General features: G+C 45.5%; 1 protein-coding gene across 1 annotated transcript in view; it reads left to right on the top strand.

Moving 5' to 3' along the window:
- The first annotated feature begins 12,438 nt into the window (after positions 1–12,438).
- FAS (Fas cell surface death receptor) overlaps positions 12,439–27,076 on the top strand; it is a 31,982-nt gene continuing 17,344 nt past the window's right edge. The window contains exons 1-2 of the mRNA XM_027593064.1: positions 12,439–12,707; positions 24,868–25,033. Coding sequence (XP_027448865.1) covers positions 12,678–12,707; positions 24,868–25,033 — 196 coding nt within the window. The 5' untranslated portion in view covers positions 12,439–12,677. The remainder of the gene's footprint in view (positions 12,708–24,867; positions 25,034–27,076) is intronic.

Below are 27,076 nucleotides of genomic sequence, written 5' to 3' on the forward strand. Positions count from 1 at the left end.
CTGAAAGAAGCCCCTACTCTCCCTTTCACATAAAGAGGTGAAGCTGAAAAACATAACTGTCAAGGTATTTGTCGGAACTCCGCAGATCTGCACCATCTTGTGTTCGGTGGACACTGGGAGAGCCTCTGTCACGTCAGCCTGTCAGCAAACGGTAGGAGAGAGAAAGAATTCTGTTCTATGGGGACCCAACCACAAAGGAAAGAAGAAATGATGCCCAGTTGGGCTCACACTGAGAGCTGGGTCTAATCAATGCTCGGTCCCGTGCATTAGAACACCAGCTCACCCTCCGGCCAGGAAACCTGCCAAATCCAGGGCATCCCACGACCACCCTGTGAAGGGCAGGTGGTCAACGTGAGTCTTCTCTCCCACTAACAGAGGCTAAACTGTTCCACCCCAAGAGGCAGCTTCTCCCTAAACTTTTCCATGACACCTGAAGCTAGAAGCAACCCTCAGGCTCTTGGCTCTCTTAGCAATTTTGCCTTGCTTATAGTAATAATAACACCAGTAGGAACTGATATTCATCCAGAAATTCTGTGTCAGATACTGTGGGACATCCTTTTCATGAATCACCTATATCCTCATAGAAGCATATAGAGTACATTCTGTTGTTACCACCTCTTTACAGACGGGAAGCCAAAAGCTCAGAAAAATGAAGTAACTGCTCCATGCCCACATCCTTAATGTGTGTGGAGCCAGAAGTTGATTCCAGAGTCCATGCTGTTAGCCCATAGATTCTACCTGCCTGCCTGCATTCTTCTAGTTGATGGGACCCATATCCCCTTCATCACTGTATCCTAAATCTTTCTTCTCTCTTGCCACTGCAACGATAGTGACTTGCCCAAAAGTCAATAATTATTTTTGAAATGAGAGCCCAGGAGAGAATCGGTCTTCAGGTGCACGCCTGAACCAGAACGGACTGGTGTGTCCCGGCTTCCTCACTGAGGGATATGAACGTGGCAGGAAACCGTGCGAGCTCTTTGGGCACAGAATGAAAGATGAGAAAGTTGTCTCCGTAGACCTATGCCTTCAGAGTTATAACCCAAGGGAAAAGCAAACTGTGGTTGGTTTTCAGGGTGACCTGGAGAGCTCCTCTTGTCCCTCACCCTGTTTACTAAGCCACCTCTGTTTTCGTCTGGCCGCCCCACCGCTGGCACCCAGAATCCTACCATCTTCCATAAGATAACAGCGGAGAAAGACTTGAATGCAAGAGAGCAGTCAGTGCGTGGAAGCGTGGCTCCCACAGACAGAAGTTTCGGTCCTACGAGGATCGGGAGCCCCGCGACCTCCGCGACAACATGTGTGCACACAGTGCTCCCCTTGTCCTGACCTACAGCCACATGAAGCAAGTCATCCCCTCTGTCTCCTCTGTTTACTGGAGGAAAAAGTAGGATGAGTGGAAGCAGGGAGAAAAAAGAAGTAAAGCATTGATGTTCACCCAGCAATGCGCATCGGTGAGAAAGGCATCAACGATCCCACGTTGTTCTACGTTCAGGAACAGGGTCCTCTGCCCGCAACGCTGAAACACCAAGCACCATTCAAACCATAGATCCTTTAGCTGCTATGAATTTGGTGCTAATACGCCACACTGGTGCGGGGCCTGGGGGAGGCAAGAGCTGAAATAAAGGGAAGGAAAAAATGGGGTCAAGCGAGTTTCCAGGCTCTGCAGCAGGGAGAGCTTTGGCAGCCCCGTGTCCTAAGGAAGCCAGGCCTTGTGATTCATCACGGACCAGATGCTTGCTGACTTCAAAGAGAGATGTTCATGGAACACGCCAGCATTCAGAAGGGAAGACAGTCTGGCTAAATAATTGTCAAGAACCCTTCAAATGTAGGCTACTCATCTTGAGATGATATTAAGCTCTGGTTAGTGTAGGTGGCAGTAACCCTAATTAAAAAAAAAAATGGGAAAGCACACGTGATGGTCTCAAGCTGAGGCTAATGTCTCTCTCTCTCTCTGTCTTTCTCTCTCTCTCTCTCTCTCTCTCTCTGCCTTTCTATTGTTGATGATGACACCGTTGTTGTTTTTCTGAACACACCTGCCATTCCTAAGAGATGGGGAAGGGCAGCATGGATGTTACTGTTTCGATTTGTCTATCAAAAATCAGGACAGAGCGCCTGGGTGGCTCAGTGGGTTAAGCGTCTGCCTTCAGCTCAGGTCAGGATCCCAGGGTCCTGGGATCAAGCCCCACATCGGGCTCCCTGCTCAGAGGGGAGTCTGCTTCTCCCTCTTACTCTCCCTCTGTGCTCTCCCTCCTTTCCTCTCTCTCTCTCTCTCTCAAATTAAAAAAAAAAAAATCTTAAAAAAAACCATCAGGGCAAAATTCAAACTCCTTTCCATCAGAAAAGGTTAAAGATGTTTGATCTTGTAATTTGCTAGCCACCTAGCCCTGGCTCCACAGTCCAGTGTCAGGTGAGTCCACACAGAAACAACAAAGGCCATTTCCAGCTCTGTGTCCTTGTCACACACCTCTTCAAATGTGTACAAAGCTCCTGTAAGACTCTGGAGTCGGCCCTGGAAATATGGAATGGTAGAAGATGTGCTCCCTACCTTGAAGGAGCTTCCAACCTAATTATGAAGATGGACAGACACAGAAGCAGCACAGCACAGTTGCTAAGTCTCTGAGTTCGGAAAATGGCCAGATGGGCCCAAAAGTCCAACGTGGACCTCTTTCCACTTGAAATTTCATTTTGTCTTTTGTTTTGTTCACTGCTTCCAATCTAGGATGGAAAGGGAAGAGCTCAGTTTTAGACACACGAAGAGTTTGAGGTGATAAGTGGAAATGGGCAAAAATTAAAAATGGCGCACTGAAAGTGTAAACGTTAAGTCCAAGGGCACTAAGTAAGGAGCGGGGCATCAGGCATCACTAGGCTGAAGATGCAGGGAAGGAGAGAACCCCAGCACAAGTGTCTGGGGAACCAAAGAAGAGAAACTTTTCTCCAGGCAAGAAGAGGCCAAAGCTGACTATTGCCACCAACCACTCTACCGTGTTGTCTGCACTGGCCCCGTAGAGCCCAGGGACGGGGGCCATGCCTGTCCTGCGCACCACTATTCCTAGGGCCTGGCTCAGTCCACGCCACGATGTAGGCACTCATAAATTTTTATTTAATTAAGGAAGATTGTTGAGATCCAGACTTAAGCTCCAAGCCTCCATTCAAAGACTGTGAGAGATAATGGCCTCTTTTCAAGTAACTTGCTTCCTGATCAGTATCTAAAGTCAAGGGTAGCTGGGGGGCAATGATGAGTAAGAGTGGAGTAGTTCAATTCCAAATCCATATGGATTTAGCTGAAGTGGAAATTTTTGAAGAGAGAGATAGGTTTTGGAGACTCCAAATAGAAAAATCTGTCGAACTCACTCCTCAAGAGTGCTGAGAGAGTTCTAAGTTTGGAAAGGTCTCGATGGGCGGAAGCCAGTCAGGGAAGGCTCCAAGTTCTTAATTTTGCTTTATAGGAAAAGTGGGAGCTGGATTCTCAAAGCGGAGGAAGAAGGTCCTTCCAGAAGGACAGTTTGGATGACAGGGTGGGGACAGGGTGTGGGGAGGCGGACTGTGAGGAAGTGTGCCTAAGCAAAGGGCAAGGTGATATACCATCAAAGTGGGAGTGGGATCACTTGGCAGAGGGAAAAATTAGGAGCCAGACTAGATGGTTCTAGAGAGTGTCCCAGTGAGACGGGTATGCGCAGTATTCCAGGTTGTGCTTTGCAAAGCTTTCAGACGGGCTCTCTGTTAAAAAAAAAAAAAAAAAAAAAAAAAAAAGCATGCAGCCAACCATCTCGATCACTAAGAAGGTGGAGATACCAAGATATTGTGCAAAGAACACAGGCTTTAGAGACAAAGCAGTTACCTGTGCATGTGAATAAGAAAAGTAATTCTCTCATAGGTGTGGATATCAGAACTGAATGAGATCTTACACGTAATAGGGTTTGGAAAAGTGAAGGCTCAATTAGTTAGCACATGCCGGCTCAGGAAGAAGGTGGCCCCTTGTCAGATGCAAGAAGCAATTCACTGTCTCAGTTCAGAGCCAGCTCTGCAACTTACACGCTGAGTGACTAGATCCTTAGCGGCTTGGGACCTCAATCACCGCCCCTCTGCAGCAGGTACAAGGAGACCTACCTGCCTGGATTTGTGTGAGAATTAAATGAAAGCATATTTATAACGCCCTTAGAAGAGTCCCTGGCTCATTTTAAGTGCTCTAAATGTGTTAGATATTATTACAAAGTGATCAAAACCTGCATGTACATTAATACCTTTTAACGTAAAAGACAATGGACTTTTAGATGAGAGATTCTACTGAGCTTAGTTTTGGGTTTTTTTTTTGAGATTTTATTTGTTTATTTGACAGAGAGAGAGCACAAGCAGGGGGAGCGGGAGAAGGAGAAGCAGACTTCTGCTGAGCAGGGGCACTTGATGCGGGGCTCGATCCCCGGACCCTGGGATCATGACCTGAGCTGAAGGCAGACGCTTAAATGATTTTCTTCTTTTCTTTTCTTTCTTTCTCTCTCTCTCTTTTTTTTTTTTTTTTTTTTTTTTGAGAAGAGTAAAGACATAAAAGGCAGAGTTTGTGGCACAAACAAGATACACGTCCCCACAACAAAGTAAAGAAGGCAGAGATTCACGGAGGGGGGAATTTATGGACATTTATGGTCACGTTATTCTGATTGGCTGAGGGAATCATCAGGCTTCTGGCCAGTTTTCTTACTGTTCACAAAAATAAAAGCTCAGCCTGTTTGAAAATGAACTCGGTTTGCTTTTGTTTTTCTTGATAGGAAGAACTTATTTATATAGTCAAGGCAGACACGTTCCTCTAAGTAAAAGTTTGGCCTGAGTAGTATAATATTAAGGTAAGTGGAAACTGGATAGAAATACATTAATTAATTTATTATGACATCATTTAGTTTGTTGGTTTTCCTAGATGCCCCATCTAATACCATAAAAGAGGTATACTCGAATAATAATACAACTGGCCAAAATGGTAAAAGTAGACTCAGCTTGTTTTTATCTGTAGATCAAACAACTGGATCGATGGGTGGTTTCTCCGAGCTGGCTGGTCCCTCGCCAACTCAAGTACCCCTTCCAGATGGTGTTACTGACGTCAACACGGGAGCTTGTGGAAATACAGGATTTCACGCTCCTCTTCAGACCTACTGAATCAGAATCTGAATTTTTTTTAAGGATGTTTTATTTATTTATTTGAGAAAGAGAGAGGGAGCATGAGGGGCAGGGGAGGGGCAGAGGGCGAAGCAGACACCCCACTGAGCAGGGAGCCTGATCATGACCTGCCATGGTCATGAAGGCAGAGGCTTACGGGACTGAGCCACCCAGGTGCCCCCAGAATCTGAATTTTTATAGCACCGCCAGGTGAGTCACATTCATATTAAGGTTTGGAAAGCTTTGAATTAGAGGGTGGAGTTTTATGGCCACACAGTCTTAGTTGAGTCTTTATTTCAGTACAATTTGCACAAGCAAGTGTGGTGGTTTTTAGAAGGGAAAATAGATATAAACACAGCGAAATTTACTTGATCGATTTATTCAGCACAATAAAGAGTTCCCTTAGCTCATGAAATCATGGTCTTAGTAAATAAAGCCCGAAATTTAAGCGAATAAAATGATAAATGTGTGACATTTATCAACAGGAAACCATGTGTTCAAGAGAACAGCAAAACAGGTTTGACACTTCCTCGGGGAGTTTATGTCTCAATCATAAGGCCATTGATGTAACTTTCTTGAAGAGGAAGTAGATTCAGCGGGGACTTCAAGAGATTTTTCTCGGGCACCTAGTAACCACGTGACTCTGGGCAAGTTGTTACAAGTTGCTTGTGTGAACTGGGATGGTCACAGGACCTAGTTCATGGGGTAGCTGGGAGGTTTGGATGAGTTAACAGGTACGCAAAGAACATGCCAAGGTCCCCAGCACTATGTGAGTATTAAATGTTACTACTGGAGATACCTCATTTTTGTTTAATTTCACAATTCCTATCTCCCTAAACAATTCCTCCCAACCTCTCCTTTTCAGGGTTTAAGTAAAACTAAATTCGAAGAAAAATGTTAAAGAATTTTGATAAACCCCTTGGATGGCTTGGAGTTTCCAAGGGGATTTCAAAGCGGTGGGGGGGGGTGGCGGTTGGGGAATACCTGCCTCGCATCCTTCCTCCATGGGAAAGCTGCTGTAAACATCTGTCTCCTGCAGTGTGCTATGATCAGGGAGTCAGGCTGACTCATTGACCCTGTTGCCTGGATAAAAAAAAGTCTCAAGAACACGGGTTCATGAAGGAGGAGGTTTGGGATGATAAAAAAACCTCTCCCGACCTCTCGTTGAAGGAGGGTTACTGTCAGCCGTGTTTCATGGAGCTGGTCCGTCTCTGTCTCTAAGTAGTGCTCTTTGGATAATGATGTTGAGCAAACACTTGTCAAACTCCAGGAAGCTGTTATGGCAGGGAGCTATTTCTAACCATTGGAAAGTGTTCTAAAATGGAATGAGCCACCTCGGGAGGCAGCGAGAGCCAGCGCTGATGGAAGGATTCAAGCCAAGCCTGGGGCTCCAGAGCAGGGGCTGGGTTCAAATGGAAAGGACCAGTCTGGAGTCCCATTGGGCTCTCCCGCTCGAGATTCTGTGACCGCAGGTCTGAGGCTGGGAATGGGTCAGAACGCCCGTGAAGGACCTCAAACCTAGATTCTTGACACAAATGAGATTCTGCATTGAAGTTTTAATATGCCCCACAGTTTTTGCCAACCCGCTTTGATATTTGTGTTGATTTTCGCTCGGCTTTGCACTAGCAGAACTTCTAAAGGCAGATAGGGCCCAAGTTCTCTGAGCCAGACCTCTCTTGATACGTGTAAATCAATCTCTGGGGTCCGCTGTCCCCTTGATCCATGCTTCTGTCCGGCCCCTTCACTCTTTTATAAGAAATCCAATCCAACCAAGCATATTGTGATTGTCCATAAAGAGAGGATCCTTCAAACAGGGCTCGATGTAGAGTCTTTCTTCGGGGAAAAAAAACAAAAACAAAAAAAAAACCTCATTGGACAAGTCTTTTCCTAAGTCATTCCTCCTGACCCCACATTGATATCACCTCCCTGACTGCTGCCTTGACCCATCTCTCCCCTCCAAAGGTCCTCACCCTCACTGTCAATCTCCCAATACCTTCTCATGCAAGGCTAGCCCCTCCGAACCAGCAGACTCCTACCGCAGGATGGTCATGAGAGTTTCCAGAGAACCATCCTTCCTAGAAGGTGCTGTGTATATGGGAGGAGGGGGTGCTCAGAAATTTAAAAACAATTTTAAATCCCATATCCATGCCTCTCTCCCTTTTGGGGGGGGCGTTTCTCCTTATCGTTTTGAACTATCTTATAATAATCATTTGGGCACCTCACAAAGCAGATTATTAAGATATTTGTTCTTTTCTTCATCGATACCCATTTGGTGGAACTGAACAAATAGATGACCCAGAGAGCACTAACTGGGTGTGCGGCTTGCTTTTAGCTTCTCCTGAAAACTTTGGGCCTGTCTGAACGGTCGCATTACGTATAGGGAGAGAGAGAGAGAGAGAGAGAGAGAGAGAGAGAAGCATCTCTGCATCTTCAGACCAGATCTGATCAGGAAACAAATGGACTGATACTGGTAACCGTGGGCAGGGCCCACACACCTTGTCACCTATGAATGTATTGGTGACCCACAGAGTCTGGCGTGGACCATTTGCAAATTGCAAAAATAAAAGAAAATGAAATTATAAAACGCAAGATCAGTTCCCAGGCAAATCATCGCTACTCAAAAGGTTTATGTTAAATTGAGGCCAAGAGAGGTTAAATTATTAGGCAAAGCTTCTCCCAGGTAGGATTTAAGTCCATGGGCCTATCCTTGACACTATTCTGCATTCGTTGACTAAGACTGCCTTGTGCAGAAAACCATCTACTTCTCCCTTCTTTGCAAGTGACGTGTGCTCTCCACTGGCCTCCAGCCCTTCCCCCCGCCCCCCACAAAGCTCTCTCCTCCAACACCCCCGCTCCCTCTCCTTCTGGCTCCGCTGGACTCACTTTCCCCTTTCCCCACCCACTGTCTCCCTTAAGCTGACTCAGCCCTTCTAACAGGGAAACGTGGGTGCCTGGTAGAGGGTCCCCCCATTCTCACCACCACCACCCCCCCCCCCCCGTGCAATGACTGCCCCTCCCCCCACGCCACATGACACCTCCTCGGGCTCCTGCACCTCGCCTCCTTTCCAGTCTCCCCGGGGAGGGTCTGGGGCCCAGACTGCGGGTCTTTTCCCATCAGTCACCGGAGGGCAGGCTGGAAGATCAAAGCAGGCAGAAGTCACTTCTGCTCCCTCAGTCAACTTCTCCAGAAGTACCTTGGCCTTACCGCCGGCTGGTTTGGGAAACGATTGCTAGTGCCACACAGACAAATATTTTATTTCAATAGTTGTCAACTTCTTTTTATGGATACCCTCTATCTGTGGGAAGGAATGCAGATTTTCCATTTACGGTAATATTACAATATAATGTTTTGGGGTCCCTATTTTGCCATGGGCTAGTTCTGGACAGCAAGAGGCGATCAGGCTTCTCAAGTGTGCTTGTAGGGTGCCCCATGCAGAAACAGCAGGAGAGGACTGTCCCCACCGTGTCACACCCAGGCGTACGGAGGAGCTATTTCTCCAACCCCTTTGTCGCCCACATGTTCCCTGCATCGTGGCTAGTACTGTCTAAATGTCCTTTAATCCAGTCTTCAGGTTCTTGCTCAAGAGATAGGCTACGATGCCACAGTTCTCAGTGGGAGAACTTGGGAGCTTGAACAACATGTTTCACATCTCTGTGGTCAAGCTTTCCGACTCTGTCCCCCCAGGCTCCAAGCACTTTGCCTTGAGCTGCACTTTCAGGCCCGTGAACACATTCCTACAGGAAGTAGTGAGGGACAGGCCCTGCAAGCCATTTAACTTGTCTTTGCTTTCCATCTGAACTTTGACCCCAAATTAGCAACCTGCACACCTCATTTAGGAAGGGCAACGGGAAAATATTAACTGGTATTCATTGAGCATGGCAGGAGCTGTGCATCTTGTTATTTCTTTAACCCTGTAAGACCTAATACGTTCTCAGGGAGAGGAAAACGTCTATGTGATCCGGTTCACGGATTACCTCTCTCTTCCCTCGCCCAAGAACCAAAATACCTTTCCATTAATTGAGAGAAACAGCAGTTTTGTCACTTGACGGATGTGGTATTTGGGGCCCTCTGCTGGTAGAAAGTGCTTTGGTGGCGTGGAACGTCTATATCTTGAGCCATCTCCAAAGGCTAATGCTTTAGGCCATTATCCTGATCTGCAGCTGAAAATGTTAACAGTTAATTTGTAACAACTAATTTGGGTGCCAGAGGACTTCTTATGCTGATCATAAGCTCTGATGATGCGTCATTCAGGATCCTTTAGTTGCAAGAATCTGGCTTAAGCAAACATCGAGAATGTACGGAGTTGGATAACTGGGTGCTCCAAAATCAATCCAAGATTCAGGCGACCCACCCAGGCTCCGCCTCTCAGCGTGGTTTCTGCTCTGCAGGAGTCGACTCTGCCTTCAGCCCTGGCGGGTCCACAAGCCCTCTTCACGACCACATCAGTTCCTTCCGTCACATATTCCCACTTCAAGTGGAGAGGAAAAAGGTTTGTGTCCTCCTGTTTTCAGCAAAGGTCACAGGGTTCATGGCAACAGAATGTGATGGGCTGGTTGCCTCAACCAAATGGAGTTCCCTGGCCCCTCCCTCCTCCCACCTACATACACACACCCAGGCCGGAGGATGGTTAATTATGTGTCAACCTGGGGAGGCTACAGGACCCAACTATTCGGTACTATTCTAGATGTTTCTGGAAAGGTATTTTTAGATGCCATGAACACTTAAATCCGTAGACTGTGAGTAAAGCCGCGCTCTCCATAATGTGGGTGGGCCTCATCCAATCAGGTGAAGGCCTTCCCCTGAGAAAGAGAGGGCATTCGGCCAGCAGACTGCTTTTCGATTCAAACCGCCGTTCTTCCCTGGGGCCCCAGCCTGCCAGCTTACCTTGCAGACTTTGGACTTGCCAGGCTTTATAATCACATAAACCAGTTCCTTAAAACACATCTCTCTCTCACTAGATAGATAGCTATCTCCTATTGCTTCTGTTGTTCTTGAGAACTCTGACTAACACAGTCACCCACATCAAACAGTTGAAAAGAAGAAAGAACGGCAATTTTTCTAAAGGCAACCTGGAAGTGCTATTACTAGGAAGAAGGAGAAAACACATAGATAAAGAATCAGGGATGCTCACTACAGTTGGGAACTATTACAATCAACTTATTGCTATTTAGTAAGAGCAATCTGGTTGACAACAATTTTTAAAACATCAAGCCCATGGGGAGAAAGAATAAAAGTAGTTTTGGTGGTGAAGAGGTATTGAAGGTTTTCTTTCCCCCCAGGTTTTTCTATAGTCAGATACGTGTTTAAGTGTTATTCAGCATGAGCTGCTGAGTGGCAAGGCTATCTTTAGAGGAGAAGAAACAAGCTTTAACCTATATGGTATGGTTTGAGTGAAACCAGGATGATTGTCCAAGACATCTCCCACATCTGGGAGAGGGCCTGAAATTCTATTATTAAAATTGTATTTCTTTGCCCCTGAAGGCTTGGAGGCCCTTAGGAATGTGTTGTTAAAATAAAAATAACCTTTAGAAATGTCCAAACGGCTTTCCCTAGAACACCAGCATTCGTGAGGTGTTCATCCAGCAGGTGTTCTTGAAAGGATCCGCTAAGAAGACAAACAAGCATGGGCAACAGTCTGTATCAAAACCCCCTCTAGGCAATACATATGAGCATAGTAAAGGCTCTGAGAAGTCTTGGTTAAGAGACCTGTTTAAATTTTTTAAAATCTAGAATATCCTAAAATCATTTGGCCATGAAACACACGTCTCCCCACAAAGCACCTATTACTATCTCATTGAAGCTGAGGGTAATTGCTGGGGTAGGGGTTGAGGGTGGGGTGGGTAGAAAGAGCAGGGCCCAGGACCAAAAATACCTGTTTAATTCCTGGCTCTGCTATTGATTAACTAACCAACTTTGCCAATGTTGCTTAAACTTTTTTGGCCACAGTGCTTTATTTGTAAAGTTAGTTTAATAAGCACCCACCTCCCTGGACTAAAATGATCAATGTTAAGTGAGGGAGAACCGTATATGAAAGTTGCTGGCTCATAATTCACACTCAGGAGATGTTGATTTTATCAATTGTCTTCTCTCTTTCTCTCTCCTTTCCTCCCTCCTTCTTCTTACGGTATTTTTTTTTTTTATTTCAATGAACTTTTTATTTAAGAATGTTTTTGCTAAGAGTCCCCTATATGCCACCTCCCACCCCCATTCACTTCTTTTGTGTCTGTTCTGTGTCAGAACAGTGGCAGGAAGGGGCCTGGCCCACCAGGGTCTGCGCAGGACTCACCCAACACTGCAAGGTGAGGCAGAAACAAGCAAATCCACCCCTACAAGCCTGGGCCTTAAGTGCAGTGCAAACCCTAAGGTGAGCGAAGGCCCGCCAAGAGGGTGACTTACCCCAGGCTTTGGGGGCCTGAAAAAATCTTCCAAAAGAAGCTAGAGAGAAGTGAGCGGGCCAAAGGGAAGAGGCATGGAGTGTTCCTGATGGGATGAACCCAACTGGAAGGAAGAAGGAAGAGAGGCAGCTGATGGAGGCTCAGAACTTGACCAAGGTTGTAAAGAAATACTGAGTACTTCACTCCTGACCCGGCCTGGGAACTGCTTTCAGAATCGCACTTTAGCGGTGTCATTACACAAACTTCCCTTTGGTAGAATTCTTGCAAAACCATCTGAACAGACAGGTCTACTTTTCCAAAACAATAGTGGCTTTGAGCCGCGTTAACCCAAGTACTAAAGAATTACAACTTTGTTAAAAACGAAAATTGCCCAGGAAATAATGAGTAACAAAGGGGGAGTCATCGTGAACATTTAATGCGGCTGGAGCTGCGGGATGGGCCCTAACTCGCTAGCTTTGTCCTCCTCCTGAGTGATACAGGTGAAGGGATCCCCCCTCTTCAGAATCCCCAGAGCGCCATATCCGGACCTTTCCTTGGATGACTGTCACTTGGTACAGGAGTCCGGGGACTGTCACTCGGTACAACTCGCGAGCTGAGCGGGGCTGGGTCTTCCCCGCGCGTTCCCAGCGAGCCGCCCGGGCTCGGGCGCGCAGAAGGACGCGGGGGGCTCCCCGCAGCGTCCCAGGGTGCGCGCCACCACAGTGTCCGGAGGACAGCGAGCCCGCTCCCGGGGTCCTCACCTGAACCGCGCCCGCCAGCCGCCCGCGGAAACGCCTCCGCACGGGGAATGCCCGTTTGTGCAACAAAGCCTGACGGCCGCCCCCACCCCCACCCTCTGCCCCGCGCGGGGCTGCGCCGTCCGAGGGCGCCCCTTCCGCCTCCCCCCCCCTTCCCGGGCGCTCCCCGGCCGGGCTTCCCCCTGCGTCCCGGCCCCGGGGCCCACCCGCGGAGCCCGCGCAGGTGCCCCGAGACTTCCGGGGAGCGGGAAGAGCGGCCGGGGCGGGTCGGGCGGGGCAGCTGACTCCCCGGCCGGCGGGGCTCGGGGAGGGGCCACGCGGCTGGCACTCCTCCCAGGGCCGGTGGCCGGTCGCGCTCGCAGGCGCAGAGGCGCTGGCCCTCCGGCGGGGCGCTCCGCAGCCATGTGGGGGACCTGGGCCATCCCGTGTCTGGTGAGTCGGCTCCTGCCCGGCGCCGGCGGGCGGGTGGCGGGCCCCAGGCCGCGGGCTGCTGGGGCTCTCCCTGCCCGCGGGGTCCGGGAGCCGCTCCCTCCCGGCGCCCCTCCCCGGGGACCGCTGTGCGGGGCGCTGGCCGGGCCGGGAGAGGAGGGGGGCTTCGCGGGCAGCGCTGCGTGTCCGGCCGCACGTCGGCTCCGGGGCGGGTGGGTGTGCGCGCCCGGGAGTTGGGGGGCGGGGGCGTCGGGGACGGAGCCCCGGGGGGACCTCCGGCCGCTCCCTAGCGCACATTTTCCACTCGCTCTCAGATCTAGGGAAGAAAGCGGCCCCCGGGCAGTGGGGAAAGTTGAGGCTTCAGACCAAACCGTTTCTTTCTCGAAAAAGTTATCTTGGGGCTGAATGAGCCTCAGGAGGCTTGTTTACCTTCTTATCACCACGCAGAAAAAGAAACTGTTCTTGTTTCCCTTCCGGGAATACTTCTCCTTAAGACTGTGAGTCACTGACTCAGGTTTGTCTTGTCTTGCCTTCTCTTCTCGCCCTCCCTTTTCTTCTCGCCGTCTCCCTCGCTCGCACCCCGGCGGTGGCTTCTGTGCCCCGGACGCGGGGGAATCCGGGCCTCGCGGCTCGGGCGGTGGTACCTGCTCCCGGCGCGCACGCCCCCGCGCACCTGCACTTGGCCGGGAAGCCTGGGCCGCAGCCCCTCTTGGGGAGAGTCCCTAGCGCACAACTGTCCGCTTGGTGGCCAATCCAGGAGACTCGGTTCATTTGAGTGCCGAAGCCCCCGAGGGTCCGTGGATTTTCATCTTATGGGGACCGACCCCAAGTTCCGAGCAGCGTGATGGGACCGTGTATCAAGGCCACCTCAGGCAAAAGTCACAGCAGCCGCGGGGTGAGGGAGATGCCTTCTTCAGCTCCATTTCACAGATGGCGAAATGGAGGCCAGAAAGCTCAAGTCGTTCAGCTGAGATCACACAGCTAGTGTTAAGTGGCAGAGCTGGGACTTGACTTAGACCTGTTTCCAAAGTCCAGGCGCGTTTGTTGATGGCACCTGGCTTCCAGACTACACCAAAAGTTGAAAGGAAAGAGGCAGTGGTGCCCGGAACCATCTTACCATGGGGGGGAGGGGAGAAAAAAAAAAATCTCACTGACTCTTTTGGAAGTAATGTGCAATAGCTGGGTTCGTTTAGAAACTCTTAGAGAAAATTTAATATTCAAAATCGAACTATTTGTTCAACTCAGACCACGCTCTTTTTTGTCCTATCCTTAACCATTGCATTATTACAGTGTTGGTTGCTTTGAAAAATCTCTCTCAGTTCTTGGGACTGAAGTACTAGTCAGCGTAGGAAAATTATCAAAGCCCAGAGGGAGTTACACTTGTTTAACTTAGCATCTTTGCCAGAAATGCATATTTAAAGCACCAAGGACACTTTGTTTTTTCTGAAAGAATGCACATGCGCACACACGCGTATGTATATGTAATTATTTGTATATACTTATAATATCTGTAATAAGTTAAATATTTGTTTATTATGTTTACATATAATATATGGCCTAGGAGATTAAGAAATTTAAGGTTTATTAAACAAAATTTATAAATGCAGACAAAATTCTTTCTTCTGAAAACAAATCTGACATAACCCTATCACTTAGATAATCACTGTCTACGTTTCGTAGGGTACATTCCATTCTGCCCCTCTAACGTGACTCTTAAATTGAGTTACACAGAATCCTGCCTTGCACCCACCACTTGCCCAATAGCACACCTGTATTCTTAAAGAAGTTTCCACGCTGTCTGTCGTGTCATCTGGTGTGTCTCCCACAAACACTCGCTTCTGTGCCTTTGCACTTAGCAGTGCTTACTTAGTAGTAGCGAGAATAATCAAATGGGGGTGGGAGTGTTAATTACAGGGAACACAGATGCAGGTTTTGTGTGACCAGGTGAGTGGGCTGCAAGTAGGTGGGGGGGGCACCTCATTCTCTTGTCCTCCTTGTTGGGCTCTGGTGCCCTTGTCTTTGTTGCCTCCTGTGTCTCTTCCTTCTGTGCTTCTCTTCTTTCCACCCCCTTCGCCTTCCCTTTTCTCTCCTATAGTTTCTACCTGTTGTGTCTGTGATACCTACAAGAAATGTCTGAAATCCTCAAACAACTCACAAATGTCTAAAGGAGACTTTGAAAAAGAGTCAGACCTAATATAGAAATTTGTGTGAGAAGTAGCTATGGCCAATGCTTCCTTCCTTCCTTCTTTACTTTCTTTCTTTCTTTCTTTCTTTCTTTCTTTCTTTCTTTCTTTCTTTCTTTCTTTCTTTCTTTCTTTCTTTCTTTTTCTTTCTTTTTCTTTCTTTCTTTTTCTTTTCTTCCTTCCTTCCTTCCTTCCTTCCTTCCTTCCTTCCTTCCTTCCTTCCTTCCTTCCTTTCAGCACATGGCTCTGATAGGTTTTTATTTATACTGTTGAGGTCTGTGGTCAGGCAGTTAGTACAAACTCAGTTTCTTCTCCATTTCTTAAAGCAGTTGTCTTCAATTTATGGCCAAGGGAAAGGAGAGGGCATTTGAAAAGAAACCAGTGTATTTATAACGAATCCTATCGAAGATTTTCAGTGGACAAAGAACGGCTGTTTAATGTCTAATTTAATCATTTTTCCTTAAACCGGCCTCAGAAACATGAAATGGTTGTTTTTTTTTTTAATGGGTTTTACTTCTATCACAAAGGACTTGAAAAGTTTTTAAACTGAAACAAAATTGTGAAATGTAATCTAAAACAATAACAACCTGGAGGGAGGGGAAAACACCAATTTGTAAGTGATGGCAAGATGGGGAGGCAGAAATGAAATTGGTACTGGAGCCCAGCAGGGCCACAGGGAGATGAAGAAAGTCTCCTGGTGTCCGTCTCTGACATCCGCTTACCACCCCTAGTGGTAAATGAGAGTTTAATTTAGAAAAAGAGGTTTTATTTCTCGCCCTAAGTTTAGAGGGGGAAAGGTGAAATAGTGAGAGGCAAAGGGGACCCAGGATTTGGATATAAGTCTCTCTGGGATGCTAGGCAAGTAATTTACTTCTAAATAGTTCTTACAGTGGACCTGTCAGTATCTCAGGAATCTCTCCAAAGGCTTCCAGAATGCTAACGGGAAACCAGATGACTATAATACAAACAGCAGTTGGAGAAAATAGCCAACATTTAAGAGATGTTTAAAAACCTGAATAAGGAAATCCCCCACTTGAAAACCCCTAGTGGGCAAAGTGCCTTTTGGTAAATTATCTTGGGTCCCAAAAGTCCCTCAGTGAGCACATGTTTCGTAATAGGTACTGAAGACTATTCCCTTATGATGAAAAATAATAAAAGGCCACACATAAAAAGTGGATCCAGAAATAAAAAGCAAGTCGAAACCAAATTTAGGACGGTGAATCTCTTTCTTCTCTTTAAATAGCTATAAAGAGAGATGTGAATGATGTGAAATAAAAAGTAATTCTTGAAAAAAATAAAGTCGTTCCTTATTTTATCACCTAAAACAAGCATTTTGTATTTTACTTACGGCCTCTTAGTTTTGTCTATACTGGTACATAATTGCATGTTTATTCAGTGCTGTTTATAGTCTGCTTTTTGTCATTTCTCAGGGACACAATTTTTATTTTATAATTTTTATTGGATGCATTTACAGAGAGGGCATTTATTTAATGAACTTGAATTTCTAGAATTCTTATCATTTATTATTTTATTTATTCTTTTTCTTAAATAATCTATTATTTTAAAGAAACCCATTTCTAACTGTACTGGAATCTGTCTACGTATATCTTATTACCAAAAAAAAAAAAATTATTTGTAGAACCATTGTCAGTATCTTAGTGCATAGTCTTGTATTCTTTTTGCTATCTATGTGGATCTGTTCACAAAAGTGGGAAAACAGCATTTAACTACCTAGAAAGTCCTTTTCATTTTCTGGAAGACCCTTGCTTTAAAAAGAGAAACAAAGCCCCTTTAGCTTCTTAAGTAAGTCTCTTGAATTCAGTCTTAAGCAGGAACAAATAATTCAATCTACTTGCCAACCTCTATTTTCTTTGAAGTGAGATATAAGTGGTAAAGCTCTAATTAGAAAGAAACTGATCATTGTAGGTTTGGTAGCTCCACCTTCCCTAGAAGGGAATGAGCGAATTCTTCCCTTTGATCTCTTCTCCCTTCTTGTTTTGGAATGGACTTTTGTGCAACCAAGCCACTCCCATCTTGGGCATTTAGAAACGGCGGTCTGTGTTGGGCGACTGGCCCAAGTTCCACTAAGTGTAAGGATGATAGTGAATTCACTGTGGATTTAGGCATTTTGAGCAAGGTCAGCCTGATAAATCAGCAAATCTGACTGCAGCTCACTGGGCAGATATCCTCAGCCCAGTGAGGCAAGCAAGCTTACTGTAGGTTTGGTTAAGCTGCAAACTGGGATAAACTTGCAAAATTAGAATAAACTTGGCCATGGAGTCATTAATGACAGACTGTCCTCTGGTCAAGTCATGCAGGATTCTAGATTTACTCACTTCTGTGTTTCGGGAGGCCATAAAAATATAAGATGTGAGAAACATCGATACTTTTGATCTCGGAGGCCAGAGATCTTGGGAGAGAAAGAGAATATGTACTCAGAGCACACTAGATTGTGCTCTTGCCCCTGGCTGATGACTGAGCTTGGGTTTTTAGCCATCCTCACAAGAGAATCCTTGGTCAAAGTAGACTGTTTTTTCATATGGGTGTCTTAATAGATTTAGGCCTGATTTCAAACATTGAGCAGACACTGCCCCAAACTATGTTTTGTTTTGTTTTGTTTTTAGCCTTCATGGTATTGATACATACAGTAAATATATATGTGAGTGCCTGTTTTTAATATTAGTTGCCATCTTTTGGTTTCTCTTGAAAAATGGAAGACGTGGGCCCACATGCCACATGGCCCCCACCCGCCTGCCCTTTGGCCCAGGTGGCCCTCTCCATTGCGACGAGCCTCTCCTCCCCTGTTGCCTATGACGCATGGACACCTCGGTCCTCTGCTACTTCTTGGCCCCCCAGCCCCCGGGGCAGTGAAGGACTCTAGGCTCTAGTTTAGGATTTTGTAGCCCCCCCACTATCTGTTTCCTCCACCAAAGATGACTTCTCTTCCTTCAGGCCTATTTTTGGGAAGGGTCATTACTTCTCATGAGAAGTCAACTTCTGATTTGCAAGTGCAGACCACAGAGGCTGTTGGTCTGTAAACCTCTTCAACTCCTCACATGTAAATACAGTGGCTTGCTGCCCTCAGATCTTGCTCCAGCTGGGCTGTCTCCAACCTTGGTGAACATCCACAGAACTGAGGACTTGCTGAAGATGATCTCAGACACCTGGATTCTATGTCTGTGGTGGAACCTGCACTATTTTTTTTTTTTTTTCTTTAATGCATCCCTACATGATTCTGAGGTCTGTCACAGTTTTGAAGATGATTTTTCTAACTCTGGCACCAAACTCAAAATCTAATCCCAGGTAGAATTTTCTAGATTCCCTCATTTTCTTTTATGCATTGCTTGGTAACTCAGAGGTCTAGCCGGTCCCTTATGCCCACCTCCTCAGCTCTGTCTCTCCTGGTGTCCCCAGAAACTGGCCTTAAGAAAGAAAGAAGACATTCCAGGCATAAGATTACCATGCGTATTTTTATTTACACATTTTGAAAAAAATAAGAAGGAATGGAATCTTCACTCATCTCTTTCATGTAGAAAAATTTCTTTTATTTCTCTGTATTTCAGTGTTTCAATAATGTACCTACTACGAAATGTCACTACTGTTTCCTTACATTTGACACACATACAGTAGAGATGCCTTTCATAGTTGGAAATGGTCTTTTTAGAATTTCTTTCTTCTTACATGTTCTAAATAACTAAGAGTCCAAACAGCAAGCAAGCAAGAAGAATTTGTTGAGCTTCATTTCTTCATTTATGTCCTCAGCAGCAGAGGACAGGGCTCAGTCTTGAAAAAAAAAATTCACTGACTCTTCAGGCACCTGTTAGTCATTCTTACCATTCTTGCATTTTTTCACTGCCTCGTGTCTGGTTTTTTTTTTTTTTTTTTAATTTGCTGCTTTTAAAAATTATTTTCCTGTTTGCTTCGAGCTTCAATAAGAACAGGAAAAAAAAGTGATTTTTTTTTTTTTTTTTTTTTTTTTTTTACTTCCTTTCAAATCCTAGCTCATCTCTCAAGGCAATTGATTCTTTGGTGTAATCCAAAGGTAGTCTCAACCTCTTCCAATAGTTTGCTTAATTCCGGCACTGAGATGTTACTCTATTTGTAACTGCCACGTGAGAGCTCCAGCGCTTTCGAGTCCTAGGACCGGGCGGACAGCTTGTCAACCCAGGGCGAGGTACATGGTGGGGGGCGGTCTTCAATTTTGGGGTCTGGCTCTGCCTGCTTCATTTCTTGTATTGAGTGAGCTGGTTGGCTCTGAAAAGTGACCCATTCCTGATGCAGATAGCTAATGAATATCCAGTTATTCTCTCAGTTCATCAACTGATACAAGGGACAAACTCTCCTGCAGCTCTGTCACCGAGTTTCAAAGGGAGCCGGTGCCGAGACTCTAGTCTAGGAAGACTTGGGTTTCTATTTGTGCATTTCAGACCCCCACCCCTGCAAGAGCCTGCAGCTCCAGCGGGCGTCGTGGCTGTTCTCAGGAACTCAGCACATGGATTGGAGGAAGGGAAGTGTAAACCCCACTTAGAACCGAGCTGCAGACCAGGGGTGCAAAGTTTCCACATCCCTTCCGTGCCAGCCAGAACCCCAGCCTTGGGGCCCTGCTGCAGCCTTCTTATACTTGGGACTGATTTCTGGTTCTCAGAGAGTACCTGCCAGACCCAAAATATGCATTTGCTTTGAAGGTTCTTCTTTTTTTTTTTTAAGATTTATTTATTTATTTGACAGAGAGAGAGACAGCGAGAGAGGGAACACAAGCAGGGGGAGTGGGAGAGGGAGAAGCAGACTCCCCACTGAGCAAAGAGCCCAGTGTGGGACTCAATCCCAGGACCCTGGGATCATGACCTGAACCAAAGGCAGACGCTTAACTGACTGAGCCACCCAGGCACCCCATGAAAGATTCTTTGTATAATTAACACTCAGGCTTCTTGCCAACACCTGACTGTCTGAAAACAAATTGAGTTGTTTGTGCGCCTAAATGGAATGGAAATAATTAGGAAACTAATTTACAAACCTAAAACAGAGCCCAGGTCCGGGTCAGAGGTGCCGACTTTTCCCCTGGCCTTTCCTCATTGTGGATTATTGGGCAAGTCATTTCCTGTACTCTGTGCTCAGCTTCCTCAGGTAAAAGAAGACAATAAGAATTCCTCATGCAAAGGCTTCTTGTAATTATCACAAGGAGAGACACACATTAAGGAACTTTGTAACAGGCCAGGCACACGTACTGGGGGAAAGGGAAAATTGGCCTAGGGGGCCTGGTGCTCTCACTTCACATTTACATGGGTGAGTCAGGAGAGAGAGAGAAGCACATTTTCTGACTTGCAGAAAATATTAACATCCTCTAGATAACAAAAGACCCACGACGGTCCATTTTTTAAAAAATCTATCTTGCAGCTGAACAGGTCCCTCCCCTGCTCTGACATTCCAGGAGTCCACGAGACTGTGGCATCTAGGGTTAAGGTTGGCCATATAATCCTGCCATGCCTTCCATCGGCAAGATACGAATGACTTGTGCGGCTCGGGAGACGGAGATCTTTATTTAAATAATCTTCACAGCTAGTTGCTAATGATGGTCTTGCTGAGGACCTGGGGTTCTTCCCCATTTTGGTCAGGCCAAGTTCTTCTGGGTATGACCCTCCTGGAAAACCCTTTCCCGAAAGCCAGCTCTTACCCACATTCCCTTCAGGGCAGTGCGCAAACATCCTCTCTTTCTGTGGCCTTTCCAGACCATGCTTTCTAACGCAGCCCTGCCCCACCCTTCAAACTCTCCATGCCCCCTAAGCTTGCTTTATTGCTTCACCCAGCTTGTATCCCTCCGGGGCAGGGTGCCTATTTCTCTGGTTCTTCATCTCCCTGCACGTGATGCTTCGTTTCATGTGTCATCGTGAACTCAGACGTGAGCTCAGACATTGGCTCAAACATTCTCCCGGATGTTTTTGTGAAGGCGTTTTTTGTTTCTGTTTTTGTTTTTTGGTGCTGTTGTTTTTTGATGAGATTAACATTTAAAGTGGTAGACTTAGAGTAAAGCAGATTACCCTCCCTGATGTGGGTGGGCTTCATCCAATCAGTTGAAGGCCTTAACAGCCTAGAGACTGGGCTCCCCTGAGGGAAAGGAAATTCTGCTTCCACACTGTCTTTGGACAGGAACTGAAATTCTTCCTGACTCTCCAGCCTGGTGGCCTATCCTAAAAGATTTTGGACTTGCCGAGTCTCTCCCCCAACTCTCTCTCTCTCTCTCTCTCTCTCTCTCTCACAGACACACACCCTTTTGGTCCTGTTTCTCGTGAGAACCCTCACGTACCTCACTTACATATAAATTCTATGAGAGCAGAGTCTGTATCTGTTCAGTGGGCTGTTCCCAGGCACCTGTCTGGCACATAGTAGGTGCCCAACAAAGTATTCACTCAATTAATTAATTTGATTAATGGATTAGTGAATATTCCCAGCAGAATATACAATTGAGGTTTCTCTGACTTTTTCATCTTTAGGATGATGGAGATGTAAAACTATTTATTCCTCATTTTTTCCCATTGGGTGATCATCTGACTTAGTTTATTTACATTTTTCAGATCTTTAGTTTAATCAATTTTCTGGCCTTTTCAGCTTTTCTGAAAACAAGTTTTCTGAGCATTCAGATCATTTCATCCTTTGTGGGTTTCCTGCCTTGTCACAGTCAAATTGCCCCGGTTCCTGCCTGGACGGTTTGGGTTAAATCTTTGCATATTGCAAACTTGAGTTAATGGAACAATTACAAAGCAAATACAAGCTCTGTGGAGCACCGCCTGCCTCACCTTATGTAACAGGCACCACGTGCTCTTTGGACCAGCTTTCTTTTTCATACTTGAAGTGAGTTTTTGATGCTGAACTAAGTAAAAAAATGTTTCCAGAAATTCAGCTCCGTGAAGCGGACGTGGTCAGATATGAGACGAGCTTGGTGCTGGTGTCTGCCCTTTGTGGCTAGTGATGCTCCTGTCTTTCAGCATGCTGCTGAAATTCTGGAAATTCCTCAAATTCTGGTTGGATTTTGGACAGAGGATTTTTGATTCCCTCTGAAAAACTTCAAAACTAAAACAAAACGAGGGAGAGTATACATTTATCTTAGCCTGAGAAGGTCGACTGGATGCAGAGTTTTCCAGAAATAGCATCAGTGTCACAATCTGCAAATGTAAAATGTGCTACTGTCTTGAGCACTCATCACCTAAGCCAGAAATTGTGGACCTGCTCATAATACTGTCTCAGGAATCCTGGATGCAATTAGAGTACCAGGGAGGATAGGGCCCCCCGGGCCATAGGAGATACACATGCGTGCACCCACCCACACACACAGAGGATTGGGTGTCAACTTTCTGTGCTTTTTTCCACTGGTCAATTTTGGCCTGCTCGATCCCTATCAATCTCTTCTGAGTTTAAACCTGTTACATTTTCTTCAGTTTCTAGTGAGACACCAGAATTGAAAGAGGAGAAGAAGTAATATCTCCCTGTTAACCCCCTCTTCACAGCAGTGGGGGTGGCTGACAATAGAAAAGAATTGCTTCTACTCAGTCAGATTGCTTAGGTTCAGTTTTCCATTATCTGTTGCAAACAGGACTCACTGGTCTCTTCCAACTATGGAGAGATTTTTTTTTTTTTAAGACTTATTTTATTTGAGAGAGAGAGAGAGAGAGACAGCATGGTGGGGAGGGGCAGAGAAAGAGAGAGAGAATCTCAAGCAGACTCCCTGCTGAGTGTGAAGCCCGAGGTGGGACTTGATCCCAGGACCCTGAGATCATGACCTGAGTTGAAACCAAGAGTTGGATGCTTAACCGAATGAGCCACCCAGGCACCCCTGGAGAGATTTTTTTTATAGTTTTCATATGTTGGCAATATCTGGAATGCTAGCTGGCCGGTATGCGTAATCCCTGATAGAACAACAAGATAGTTATGGAATGAGGATCCTAACAATTTGAAGGATTTTCATTTGAAAGTCCTTCCGGTCTTAGTAGTTCACACTTTGGTATGCTTTCCATTACATTATTACTTCCTAGCGTGCCCAATTCAGTTACTACGCATTAGCTATTATTCTCTGATCTAGAAGAGGAGCTGATATTAACAGGATAAGAGAATTCCTTGCAGATAAAGTAAGAAGTGGGGCACTGTCGCCATGAAAAGAGAGATTGATGCTAATAAAGACCTTTTGTTCAAAGTTCTTACGTTCAAAGAAACTTAATATTCCCTTCCTATTACAGTCAATGTTACTTGTCTTTTGTAGTCTCAGAACCTGGCACATAGTAGGTGCTCAAGAAATGTCTGTTGGGTTGAAGAGGCACTGAAGCCAGCATATTTAGACATTATTCCTCTGATCTGGGTACCAGTTTCAGGTGTTCTATACGTAGAATTATTCATATTGAGAGAGAGAGCATATAGCCCCTGGTAAGTTCTCTTGGCTGTAGGGAAAGAACACTATGAAAGTTGTTTGGAACCTCGGATAAGCACTAGCTCTACATTTTGCCGGTGCATGTCCCTGGTTAAGTGGGATGTTTTCTTGATGCTTTGGTGTCATTTTCCCTCTTGAAAGGCTGAATTTTAGGGATGCATTTTTAAAGACATCCGTCCCAGGAGGAAAATTGGGCAGCCACGTCTCCCTCAGCCCTCCCTTCTTGGGGGTCCCTTCATATCCTGTGGCCTGACAAGGATACAGGTTTGGGTGACAACGGCAGAAGGGCTGGAAGGCCTGGGGAGAGACTTCCATGGTAGTGGTTTCCACATGATGAACACTTAGTTCCCTTGACTCAAAACATGCCAGTATTATTACTATACCATAAAGGAGAAAAAAAATAACGTATGCGGTGAAAACTGTGAACAATGACCTTAAGAAAAATCCTCAGTACTAATAGTTTAGATTTCTTTGATGTTTAGCAATAGAATTTACATATTCCACCTAAAATGAGAGACTATTTATACTGATGGTTAGAGAGACAAAAAAATAGGAAACCAGAGAAAATCAATCAGAGATCATCCCCAAATGCTCCCATACATTTTAGAGGGCTCATTTTTCTAAGTAATTCTAGTCTATAACTCATGAGATAATTCTGACATGATATCACTTAGACCGCTATCACTTTTACCTCCAGAAGAAAAGAACCCCAAATAGATTAAAGATTGGTTCTCCACTAAAAGAAGTTCTATTTTTTTTTTTTTTTCTGAGCAAAGGTGAAGAAAATCCCATGAGATTCAGTGTATGCTTGGTTAACCAGACAGGATTTCACCAAAATTGTTTATTCTGCGGCTACCTATAAAAAGAGAAGAAATAGAACATGCTATAAGCTAAGTACCAGGTTTGGGAGAAATTATCACTTTTTATCCTCATAATAACCCTTCAAGACAGAAACCGCTACTGGCACTTACAGGTCAGGCAACTGAGGGTCAGTTGGTTCTATAATTTGCCTAAAGTCACCATGTTGGCAACAGAACTGGGATTCACACTGCAGTCATTTTGAAATTTCATGGTTTTGCCTACTTGACTATGTTGTTCCTCACTAGAACATTGTGACGATAACAATAATAATAATTAATAAATTAATAATACCATTCATGGGGCACCTATTTATTATGTGCCAGAAATCGCGCTAAGAGCTTTACGTGCCTTTAATGGTCACAACAAACCCATGAAGAGGAGCTGATTTCCACTTTATAGATAAAACAACAGAGACTCGGAGAATTTAAGTGACTTCACCCAGTGACAAGGCTGGTAAATGAGAGTCAGGGTTCGCTTTTGAGGCCAGAGCCCTGGCTCCTACCATCCATGATGCTGTTTCTGGAGTAGTTTGGACTATCACGTAATCAGCATCCTCCTTTTCCGGAGATGTGTGAGCAGAAGGACGGGGCCCCATGCTTTTAGCCTATGCAACCGCAAACATAGCCATCTGAGGCAGCTTACACCTGTGGTCCACGTTGTCTAGTTGGGAAGTCAATACAATTCTCCTCATGCTTTTCTTTAACAGATACTTACCTCTATCGCGGGACCGTGGCCTAGAGGTGTTAATGCTCAAGCAACTGCTATCAACTCCAAGGTGTTGAGATTGCACAAGAACATCACCATAAGGGAGGCTGGGTGCTTGGAAGGCCTGCAACGTGAGAGCACATTCTGCTGTCAGCCATGTCCTCCTGGTATGTTCCATCAACATCCAGCAATTAGCTTGACAATCCGGGTGAGGAACAGCATACAGTAATAATGGAGAGAATAGTTTACAGTGCTTGGTTCTGCATTATAGCTTTACTGGGAAGAAAAACAGGCAGGAAATTACTTTCCCAAGACTAGTTGAGTTCAGCTTTATTCTGCTTGTAGTAGAGATGAAGAAACGGAATTTACAAATGACATGTGCCCCTGAAGTGAGAGGCTTTCTCTCTTCAGCTCCATTTTTCAGGAGCCAAAGAAGACTCCTTTGTGGATATTAAAGCTTATCACAACAGAACTGATTTTTTTTTAATGTTCTTTTATTTTATTTTTATGTTAATCACCAGACATTACATCATTAGTTTTTGATGTACTGTTCCATGATTCATTGTTTGTGCAAAACACCCAGTGCTCCACGCAGAATGTGCCCTCTTTAATACCCATCACCAGGCTAACCCATCCCGCCACCCCCCTCCCCTCTAGAACCCTCAGTTTTTCATAGTCCATCGTATCTCATGGTTCATCTCCCCCTCTGATTTACTCCCCTTCATTCTTCCCCTCTTGCTGTCTTCTTCTTCTTCTTCTTTTCTCTTCTTAACATATATTGCATTATTTGTTTCAGAGGTACAGATCTGTGATTCAACAGTCTTGCACAATTCACAGCACTCACCGTAGCACGTACCCTCCCCAATGTCTATCACCCAGCCACCCCATCCCTCCCACCCCCCACCACTCCAGCAACCCTCGGTTTGTTTCCTGAGATTAAGAATTCCTCATATCAGTGAGGTCATGTGATACACGTCTTTCTCTGATTGACTTATTTCACTCAGCATAACACCCTCCAGTTCTATCCACGTCATTGCAAATGGCAAGATCTCATTCCTTTTGATGGCTGCATAATATTCCATTGTGTATATATACCACCTCTTCTTTATCCATTCATCTGTCGATGGACATCTTGGCTCTTTCCACAGTTTGGCTATTGTGGACATTGCTGCTATAAAAATCAGGGTACACATACCCCTTCGGATCCCTACCTTTGTATCTTTGTAGTAAATACCCAGTAGTGCAATTGCTGGATCGTATGGTAGCTCTATTTTCAACTGTTTGAGGAACCTCCATACTGTTTTCCAGAGTGGCTGCACCAGCTTGCATTCCCACCAACAGTGTAGGTGGGTTCCCGTTTCTCCACATCCCCGCCAACATCTGTCGTTTCCTGACTTGTTAATTTTAGCCCTTCTGACTGGTGTGAGGTGGTATCTCATGGAGGTTTTGATTTGGATTTCCCTGATGCCGAGCGATGTTGAGCACTTTTTCATGTGTCTGTTGGCCATTTGGATGTCTTTTTGGAAAAATGTCTGTTCGTGTCTTCTGCCCATTTCTTGATTGGATTATTTGTTCTTTGGGTGTTGAGTTTGATAAGTTCTTTATAGATTTTGGATACTAGCCCTTTATCTGATATGTCATTTGCAAATATTTTCTCCCATTCTGTCGGTTGTCTTTTGGTTTTGTGGACTGTTTCTTTGGCTGAGCAAAAGCTTTTTATCTTGATGAAATCCCAATAGTTCATTTTTGCCCTGGCTTCCCTGGCCTTTGACGATGTTTCTAGGAAGAAGTTGCTGTGGCTGAGGTCGAAGAGGTTGCTGCCTGTGTTCTCCTTTAGGATTTTGATGGACTCCTGTCTCACATTTAGGTCTTTCAACCATTTGGAGTCTATTTTTGTGTGTGGTGTAAGGAAATGGTCCCGTTTCATTCTTCCGCATGTGGCTGTCCAATTTTCCCAACACCATTTGTTGAAGAGACTGTCTTTTTTCCACTGGACATTCTTTCCTGCTTTGTCAAAGATGAGTTGACCATAGAGTTGAGGGTCCATTTCTGGGCTCTCGATTCTGTTCCATTGATCTATGTGTCTGTTTTTGTGCCAGTACCATACTGTCTTGATGATGACAGCTTTGTAATAGAACTGGCAGTCCGGAATTGTGATGCCGCCAGCTTTGCTTTTCTTTTTCAAGATTCCTCTGGCTATTCGGGGTCTC

The sequence above is a fragment of the Zalophus californianus genome, chromosome 15 (assembly GCF_009762305.2).
Source record: "Zalophus californianus isolate mZalCal1 chromosome 15, mZalCal1.pri.v2, whole genome shotgun sequence".
Taxonomy (NCBI): Eukaryota; Metazoa; Chordata; class Mammalia; order Carnivora; family Otariidae; genus Zalophus; species Zalophus californianus.